The sequence below is a fragment of the Myotis brandtii genome, unplaced genomic scaffold (assembly GCF_000412655.1).
Source record: "Myotis brandtii unplaced genomic scaffold, ASM41265v1 scaffold69, whole genome shotgun sequence".
Lineage (NCBI taxonomy): Eukaryota > Metazoa > Chordata > Mammalia > Chiroptera > Vespertilionidae > Myotis > Myotis brandtii.
This window is the reverse complement of record NW_005370700.1, coordinates 1,516,470-1,526,800: the sequence shown is the minus strand read 5'-3', so window position 1 is coordinate 1,526,800 and position 10,331 is coordinate 1,516,470. Positions and strand designations below refer to the sequence as shown.

The 10,331-nt window shown below is 40.5% G+C and overlaps 1 protein-coding gene across 4 annotated transcripts in view; it reads left to right on the top strand.

The window, feature by feature from the left end:
* Positions 1–10,331, top strand: part of CDH20 (cadherin 20, type 2) — a 201,178-nt gene that overhangs the window by 187,191 nt on the left and 3,656 nt on the right. For all 4 annotated transcript variants that reach the window (XM_014529652.1, XM_005881798.2, XM_014529654.1 and 1 more), the window contains 2 exons: positions 2,558–2,675; positions 6,944–7,195. In XM_014529652.1, coding sequence (XP_014385138.1) covers positions 2,558–2,675; positions 6,944–7,195 — 370 coding nt within the window. The remainder of the gene's footprint in view (positions 1–2,557; positions 2,676–6,943; positions 7,196–10,331) is intronic.

Genomic DNA, 10,331 nt, shown 5'->3' with positions numbered 1-10,331 from the left:
ACCTCTCTCATTTTAGCACACAAACACATATCCCTTTCTACAACTCTAAACATAGCTTTTAATGGTCTATTATAAAGTCCTTTGAAGCACAGTTTATCTGTGACTTAAAATTCAGGTGATGAGCCACAAATCTGTCATATCTGTCATCTTTAGCCCAAAATAATGAAAATCCTACCCTTTGATTTTGGCTCTGGGACATATTTTGAAGAATTTTGAAAGGACACAGGCCAGGAGGTATGTCTGGTTTATAAAGAATCAGCCTCCTTGAGTTAGACTTGGATACTGTCATCAGGTCTGCATCTGCCAAGTTGGGATATGTGCTTTCCTCTAATGTGAGCAGCCATGAAGGAAGCCCATGAAGAAATCAGATGACATACTTGGTGAGGGCTGAGGGCAGAATGAAACCTGCTGAGCGGAATATTGCATGGAGAGTGGAGGGCAGGAGAGCAGGCCATGATGCTCCTCACACTCAGTGAGGCAGCGTCTTTGCTCACTTACTCTTTAAAGCCCTGTAATCAACCAGTCCTATGCCTCAGGCCCCCATCTCATCAATATATATATACACACTTCACAGATCAGATGTTCTGAAATGACTTTCCAACTACATTTACCAAGTTATACATAATCACCTATTTATAACATGCATCGACAAATATGTTATATGTCTTTATATGTTTGGCACTATAGACAAGATGGAATGTACAGGATTTTTCTGGGCAGGGATGGGGCAATAGGGTGACCTGTGTATGTGAGCAGCACTGATACCAGGCTAGACTGTGGGGCAAGTTTATCTTTAGTACTCTCCTGACCCCTCTCCTTTATTGCAGCAACATTCCCCCAATTTTTAGATTCAACAGAGGCCAGTTACCAGTTGGATTCACCAGGAGGCATATACTGAGACTGTGTTTTAGTATAAAATGCTTTTTAAGGAATGCCCCTGGGCCAAAGCCTATGGAAGGGAAGGTCTTTGGCAGGACTTGGCAAAAGGAGAGGTCCAGTTGCAATGCAGACCCACTGACAGCCTTGAATGACTTCATGTTGCTTTAGCTCTAGAGTTTTCCCGAGTTGAGATGGGTTGGTCAGACCTTTCTACTATTGCATCAGTCACTGGATGTGGATTCCCCTAACCGTGGTCGGCAAACCGCGGCTTGTGAGCTACATGTGGCTCTTTGGCCCCTTCAGTGTGTCTCTTCCACAAAATATCACGTGGGGGCACGCACGTACAGTGCGAATGAAACTTCGTGGCCCATGCGCAGAAGTCGGTATTTTGTGGAAGAGCCGGTATTGTGTGGAAGAGCCACACTCAAGGGGCCAAAGAGCCACATGTGGCTCGCGAGCCGCAGTTTGCCGAGCCGCAGTTTGCCGACCACTGCCCTAGAAGATTGTGGTGATCAGGGATAGGTGGCTCTCAGGAACTGAGACAGTCCCCAAAGAGACAGACAGGTGAAGGCTGGGGCACCAAGTCCTTCACTGAAAGGAAATCTGAGCAGCACACTGTCCACAAAAAGTCCCCTTGCTGGAGCTTCCCTGTTATTTAAACTTCAGCCTACTATGAGGGTAGCATTTGCTCCCTTAACTTACAGCTGAAGAAATGAAGACTAAGCAAGCCCACCTGGCCCCGGCTGACCTTTGCTGTTCTGGTTTCTACCCTGGCAGAAACACTGCTGGCTTTTAACAGCAGGAACATCATGTCTACAGGATCAGGCCCATGAGGGGTGGGAGGAGTCTTTACTATTGGTTGATAGAGAAGCAAACACATAGGAAGGAGAACACCCATTCAACACCCTTCCTATATACCCCCAAGTCAGCCCGCCAATGGTTCAACTGTGCATTTCACACTGCTTTCTTAGTAGCTTTTTCATCATGGTCTTCATAAGGCAACTTACTACTTTGAAAAGCATTGTGGAAAAGACAGTTTTGGCCAAAGAACTCCAGAGGAAGCCACTCCACCTCTTCCTCTTCTCAGCCCCAAGATTTGCTCCTGAGTCTAATCTATTCTATATATATATCCCACACTGGAGGTCTAAACCTTGTCAGCTCCCCTTCCTACCACCAAAGAGTGACTGCCCTATGACACATTAATCTGACATAGCCAATGTTTATGTTTATGCTTACTTCCCTTCTAGGTATTGGTCACTTTTAAATAAGAATCTCTCAAAGACAACAACTTGACCCTGAAATATTAACCCCAAAATGGTGTTAAGTCAGTGGGGTGAGAGGATGAAAAACTGGGAGACAAGCAGAACCTTGTAGCATTCCAGAGTTCATTTACTCAACATCTTCTATTTAGACTGCCTAAAAATGGCTGGCCTTGGTATGAGAATATGTTATGTCGATGTCTAACATCTGAGGTACCGAGGTAACATTCACCCTGAGATGGTAATGTACTCAGGCCCAACAATAAATCCTGAGTTTTGAAGATTTTCCAGGTAAGTTTTAGAATATCCTTCTCATTAGGTAAAATAATCTGCTGTTGGATTTCAGGGTTTGAGATATCACTGGGCACTGAAGCTTTTTCTTTGGCTCCAACTCACCTGAGTTCATGTCCCTCCCTCAGCTGATCCAGACAGTGAGTGCAGTGGACCATGATGACCCACACACTGGTCAGCACTTCTACTACAGCTTGGCTCCTGAGGCTGCTAACAACCCCAACTTCACCGTAAGGGACAACCAAGGTAATTAGGTGGATAGTTTGCTATCAATGCTTTCTACAGCTTGGGCTGGACACTTGGGGTTAGACCATAAAAACAGTGTCAAATCCCCCTGCTCTTTAATAGCAGGGAAGACAGTAATGCTGAAGTGTAATGTCTTTCAAGAATCCCCCTGCTCTTTAATAGCAGGGAAGACAGTAATGTTAAAGTGTAGTGTCTTTCGAGGTTTTTTTTGTTTTGTTTTCAGAACATAAAAGACAAAGAATCTGAAACTTTCATTCAGTCAGTTTACAAACACTTGAGTGCTGGCTCAGCCCCAGACACTGTGCAAGACACACAGCCTTCCTTCATCCCCACATATAACAGCCGTGTTTACATGTCCTATGACTATGGGGAGAATCTGAAAAAGATGATAGAAACTGAATAAGATAAAGAGAAAAACCTGAGGGAACATTTCTAAGCAAGGATCAAAGGGAGAAACAGTAAAAAGTTCCCAGAATAAAAGGGAGGCAAAGGCTAAGTAACAGAGATAGCAAAGGGCAAACATGAGGTCACAGAGTAGTTCTGGCATTAAAACAACTTTATTACTTTAGGGAGACACAGCCAAGGCCTCCCTTTTCCAGAAAACACTCCCCACTACAGCTTTGTGGGAATAGAATTCCAGACATTCTTCTACAATAAGCATCAGATGAGCTAAGGGGTTTAGAGTCCCAGCACACTCTGCACTGGGCACAGATGAGAAAATGAGGGACTTCTGTTCTTTAGCCAGATAATTTTCAAAGACAGGCAGAGAAAATGAAAACATAATTTAAATCTGCCAAGTGAACCCCTTCTGTTACTAACTCTGCTACCAACTAGTTGTCTGACCTTGAGGAGGGAGGTCTGCAGTCACCTCATTTTCATTCCAATCCTAAAATATAAATTGGCACTTTGTAACAATCTAAACAAAGGTAACAAATGATTAGGCATGCCTGGTCTTATTCTCAAACATCAATTATTTGAGACTTAAAGTATTAATTTCACCCCATGTGATATTCTGTTATTAAAGTTGAGAACATCAAACCTGTGTTCTTCTAATGGAAAGCATCCTTCCAAGTCATCCCTTTAACCTTCTACATGTTATCATAAAATCACTATGCTAGTCTAGAAGGAAAGATCATATAAATTGTAACAACAGAACTAGTACAATTAAATATCCTGATATTTTCACTGGGTCAAATTTTGAACTATTCATTTATGTGATTTATAGGGAAACCCTTCCTGCGGAAAGTGGTTCAGCTCCTTCAGGATTGGTTTCACAGTGGAAACTCTAGGGGGGGAATAACACATTATACTGTTTCTTCAAATTTTCCACTGTGTTACTCTGTTCTTTTACTCTGGTATTTGTCAGAATCAATATAGACACAATGTGCAGCAAAATGCTGCATATTTTTTAAAGATTACTTTGGGTACCAATTAATGGAGCCAATACCTTAAAAAGATAGCCCACCAGAACACGATGACTATAAAAAGAAATTACTCATCTCTTGAAAGGTTTTCCAAAATGAAAGCACATCTTCAATAGAAAGAATAAACTTTTAATATCCTCATGACAATTTACCCCCCGAGTATCCTTTACTGAGGCTCATTAAAAAACTGACCAACATCTGACATGGTAGAGCTATTGGTAAGCCCCCAACACCCCTGCCCAAAACATGATATGCCTTTTTTGAGATAGAACACTATCTCAAATAAAGCCTTACTTTTTTTAATTCCCAAAGCATTATGGAAAGTATTGTGTGTATATAGCACTTTGCCATCTCAAATGCATTTCCCATACTCTGCTTTATCTGATATTCATAATAATCCTGCAAGGTTTGAAGGAAGTTCCTAATCCTGATTCTCACTATCTCATTTGGTATATAAGGAAAGAAACCAAATGTCCCAAAATATTAAGATTGGGACTGGAAGCTGGGACCTGTTTTAGCCACACATACACACAAAGATTTGTGTCATCTTGGAAACAAATACTTTTCCCAAATGGGTTACTAAAGCCCTAGTTATCATATTCAACAAAAATTCTACAAGTGGCTGTTATATCCCAGACCCCTTTCAGGACTAGACTCAACAATGTGATGATCTGATTTTTTTTTCATCTTAACTTATTCTGAGATGAATAAACACATAATGTCTAGTAAGTATGCTATAACACTTTAAAAAAATTCAGCTCTGGTCAGGCTTTCTTATGACCCAGACTCAATTAAACTGAAAAATAAAAAAGACTTTTGCTTTAGAAAAACTTGGTTTCTGAAAAAAAAAATTAAAGCTGTGAAACAGAATTTAACAGTATTTAACAATTAAATCAGAAAAACAGAAAAGGGGATGGGTTATGTGATATGTGGAAATAAGAATATAATCCTCAGATTGGCAATCAGTTGCTATCTTTACCTGGAAATAAGAGGAAAGGCCTGTACCAACACAGGAAGAGATTTCAATTAATTGAAGGATTTTCAGCTAATGTTACTGAACTAAATAAGCTTTTACATGGCACAATTGAAGGGGTGTAAATTTGGAGTAAGAGAACAGAGTTCAAATTTCACCTCTGCTACTAAGTTAGTGACATTGATCAAATTATCTCTAAGCCTTAACTCTTTCACTGTAAAAGGGTGAAATTATCACCAACTTGTTGTGAAGATTAAATGAGATGCTTCATGTAAAGTCAAACTACCTGACACATAAGCACTCCATGAACAATAGCTGCTACTTGAAAAAGCAAGGGGAGGAGAAAGTGGAAAAGTCTATCAAGAGGGAACATATTAGTCAGTATAGGCTAGGTTATGCTGTAGGAACAAATGACACCAAAATTTCTATGACTTAACATAACTAGAGTTAATTTCTTGCTCACATGGAGATGACTAAGGGTCTCAATGACCAAGAATGGCTGTCCATGGGCAGCTCAGTGTCCCAGGCTGCCTGGATCTCCATCTCAAACATTATTTCATAAGGCAAAGCACATTATTTGCACAGAGAAACACATACCAGCTGTTACACGTTTCTGCCTGGAAGGGACATGAATGACTTTTTACTCATTTTTTTCATCATCTAAATATGCCCAAATTCAAAGGGTAGAAAACTACAACCCTTTATTATGTCCAAGAAGGGAAGAAGAACCAAAAATATTGGTATTGATATTAATAATGTTTACTTTGGGTAGACTCTTAGAATTTTTTGTGAAGTTCTTGACTCTTTCCTGTAAGTATGAAACACATCTAGAGGACCTTCCATGTTGATATTAGCTTTGAGAATCATTGCTTGTTATGTCATACCCATCACTCAATCATTTCCTCTACTGAAAATTATCTGAGCTTTGCAAAAATATATCTGATTTACAATTCAAACCCACTCGGGGAAACTTGAAAACACAGATTTTAAAAAAACAAAAGATCACAACCCAATACATCACATTAGGCAAATATAATAAACACACACACATACATACACACACATACACACACACACACACACACACACACACACACACACACCCCAGCTTTGTGGAAACGCAAGTAATTCTGCTAATCCCTTTTAAAACTGGAGGGAGAGAAAACCTAGTACTGCTTGATCAGGAATGATCACATTAACTATTTAAACTTAGACCACCAAGTAGGGGGAAATAACAGTGTGTGTCCTATGATTAGGGGATTTCAAAAAAAGCTTTTCTAAATGAATAGGTTCTTCAGAAAGCACAGGAGAAATTGGTGACTGCATTTCAGAGGCATAAAAGAAAACAGCAAAAGACATAAATTCCAGCCAAAGTAGCAAAAATAAGCAATCTGCCCCCAGCCGTATGGGCTCCTCAGCATTCTTTTCCTGGAAGCTCAAAGCAGCACCAGGCCTTGGAGAGGTGGTGAGGAGCAGGAGTCACTAGTGATTGTTCATTTCTGTCAAGCTTTCCCAAGGACATTTCAGTTAGATCTGAAGCCTGACAGTTCACCCTGGGCATTTTATGTCACAAAGGGTAAGACATAATCTCAAAAAGGGTTTTTTCTCTCCTAGGCCTTGAGGTTTTGCCTAGAAACAAGCAAAAATCTTGGTTTCTGCATCCAAATGCTGATCCAGATAAAGCTATAGCAGACAGCCTGCAGGGAATGTCTGACCAACCTTTCCTTCCCACACCTGTTCCTTCCCTTCACTTTCCTCAATCCAAGAGACTAATCCGATTCTTGGTTCTTCCCCTTTCTTCTTCCCTCGTTTCCCTCTCTTCCAATCCTGGAATCCCTGTCTTCTAATCCTGGAATCCCTGTCTTCCTCAGATAACACTGCCCGCATCCTAACCAGGAGGTCTGGCTTCCGGCAGCAGGAACAGAGCATCTTTTACCTGCCGATCCTGATATCGGACAACGGGCAGCCTGTGCTCAGCAGCACGGGCACACTGACTATCCAGGTGTGCAGCTGTGATGACAACGGCCACGTCCTGTCCTGCAGCCCCGAGGCCTACCTGCTCCCAGTCACTCTGAGCCAGGGTGCCCTCATCGCCATTCTGGGCTGCATCTTTGTCCTCTTAGGTGAGTAAGTGGGTCCCTTCCATTCTGTGGGTCCTGCAAATGCTCACTTAGATATCACTCAGTTATTGTCCTAGCACAGCTATTCAGAACTGGTTTTCTGGACCATGCTTACTGAAAAGGTGGCAGAGTAAGGCTGGGAAAAAGTAAAGAAATTGAAGACAGCCCTTTCCTAGGGGCCAGGGACTTATTTACTAAGCATCTACTATAGGCCAGGGCACTATTCTAAGTGCTGGGATTAATAAGACAGATATGTCCCAGCCTTCACAGAGTTTACTTCAGAACAAAGCAGTTCATTCTGACATCACAGAACCAAAATGACTATTTTGGGCAGGATATGATGATCACCTCTTCTAACCCTTTCATTTTGTATAAGTACTAGCTAAATCATAAGTTGGTAGTGATAGGCCCAAGGCCAAATATCACAGAGCCAGGATTGAAACTCAGGCAGGACCTACACTGTGCATCTTTTCCTAGATGTTCATCTCAGATTCTGGAGATGGTAAGTGTTACAGAGAAGGGTAGAGGGATAGGGTGTCCTGAGGGAATAGGAGACGGGATGATGAGGGAAGGCCTACCATTAAGGAGACCTTTGAACAGAGATCTGAAAAAAAATAAGAGTGAAACCACAGGGATATCTGGGAAAATAAGCTTCCTAGGCACTGAGGTCATCTAATAAGGAGCAGTGACTGCTGGTGAAATAAAAAGATGTGTTGACAGACCAGTGGGCGAGCACTGTTGGGGTACAGGATCCGTTCTTACTCATCTCAAGGCATACTGCAAGGCAGATAGCCAGCTCCCCTGTACATAAGGCCATTCATTAATTGTTTTTTAACTCCACACTCAAACACAAGAAATGAAACACCCAAACCAATTATTGAAACCAAGAAAATATCTACATATATACCCCAACTCTTCTGATTGAGTTCATAGCATACATATTTTGCTTAAAGAAAAGCAGACTTATTAGATAGTAATATTACCCACTATGAAAGACTTCCTAGCGTTCTGTGAGAGAAACAGTAAAGCCCTGGGGATTTAAATTAGAATAGATATGCAGATACCCACATACCCCCTTGAACCTTGACACCGAGAGACTCAGTCAGACCAAAGAAAGAAGGGGCTAACAGCAAAATATTAACACTTGATTGAATTTAGGTAGGTCTGTGGAATATGCTTCTCAAAAAAAAAAAGCATTTTAAAATACAACATGCAGTTTAATTTTGTTTCAGTTCAGTGCTACATGAAGTGAGAAGTCTATAAATAAGTAACCTTTTTAAGTCCTTGGAGCTCTGAGAACTGTCATGTTTCTGGTACTTGTTGGTATTGACAAATAAAACTTTCCTTCAATTCCCCAAGTGTCCATAAGGTGGCATTGGGAGTCCTTGAGTGCATAACAACATAACCTACAAGAGGCCTTTCATGAAACTGGCTCAGGAGAAATTTCCAGACTGTCCTTAGTTCTATCTTTGGAAAATGTCTACATTTTAAGTTCACACTGGCCCACAAAGATAGAGGTGCCATCATTAAAGAAAGAATGATTTGAAGAGGCTGATGTGGAGAGGCTCTCAAGTTAAAAGTGGTGTGCGAGGCACAATTTATTGTGCCTCCCAAATCCATTATGTCTTGTCTTTGAATTATACAGAATAAATATACTGTCCGGTGCTAAACTGAGCAGAGCTGTCATAAAATCCTCATAGCTTTAGGCACTCTTATTGCCATTAAATATCTACATTAAATATCTCTCTATATATAAAAGGCTAAGTGTCCGTCCGACTGTTTCATTTACAAAGAAACAGCACCATGGACTTGGCGCCGACAAAGGAACACTCGGCTTCCTCCAAGTGGGTCATAAGCCCCACCGCCACCCCAGAGCGATACCCCACCAAATCACAGCCAATGCTGGCCAAAACCCCATGGCACAAAATGTGGCCCACAGTCCAGCCAAGCCCAGAAATGGTTGCTGTGGGCACAGGGCAATGACGTCAACACCCAGCTTCCTCTCCCCAGCAACTAGCCTCCTTAGAGTTTCTTCAGCCCAGGAACAGGACTTGCTTTATAGCCAGGTGCAAACATTTTACACTTTAACCAAATGTTTGTGAAGCGTTTTCACATGCCTCACCATCTCATTTGATCCTCACAGAAGTTCTGGAGTAGATAGATAGGAGACTCAGTAGAATCCTATTTTCTTTTCATGAGCCGGAAAATGGAGATTTAGAAAGTTTAGAAACTTGACCCAACTGAAAAGAAGAAATGGTGGACCTTGAAAATGACTTCAGGTCTTCTCACTGCGCAGAATATAGTCAAACATTGATGCAGTTAAATACTTTACCCTTTGTTCTCCCTGCATGATCTATAATAATAATCTGCTTTGTGTTGATATTTGCTGCTGTGTTGCTGATAATTATTTGAAAGAGAAGTTGGGGTGCTTCACTGGGCTGGAAAAAGTTTAGCTAAATCAAAAAGCAGCTCTAATTAATCAAGTTTGTTCTATATCTATAAAAGGCTAAGTTGATGTTTTGATCTGTCATTGTCGATCATGAATTTGGTTGACACTTCTATTATAGAGAAAGGGTGAATAGCGATATTAAAATATTTCTTCTAATTAATTTCCTTTCAATGTGCACGAATCTGTGCACTGGGACACTAGTAATTCATAAAAATGAGTAAGATTAAATTACAGTTGATTTGTCAAAACAAATACTGCATTTTGCGGTCAATTAAATAAACAAAATAATTTTAATTTTGCAAAATTTTTTATTTCACATCTCAAGTATGTATCTAGTTCCTAGAAAACTCTCATAGGCCCTATGTGCTTTGCCTATATAGAACCCAAAGAATAAACATCCCTAGAACTGATTATCTTCTGTTAGGGGAGCCTTTCAGCTAAATAGAACCATTTTCACCAAAATGTGATTTTGCAATACTTGTTGTTTAAACCAGATTACTTAAAAAATAAGTATGTAGGAATCTTTAATTTTCAAGATATGGACCAGTTCCATGAACTACCTAATTCTTCATCACCATCAGAATTCTTTCCAGCAGATATTCAAAGACTTTTCTAATTTTCCTTCCTAGTGATTTCTTTTTTATTATTATCACTTTCTTCTTTTTCTTATTTTCTTTATTATTATTTTTT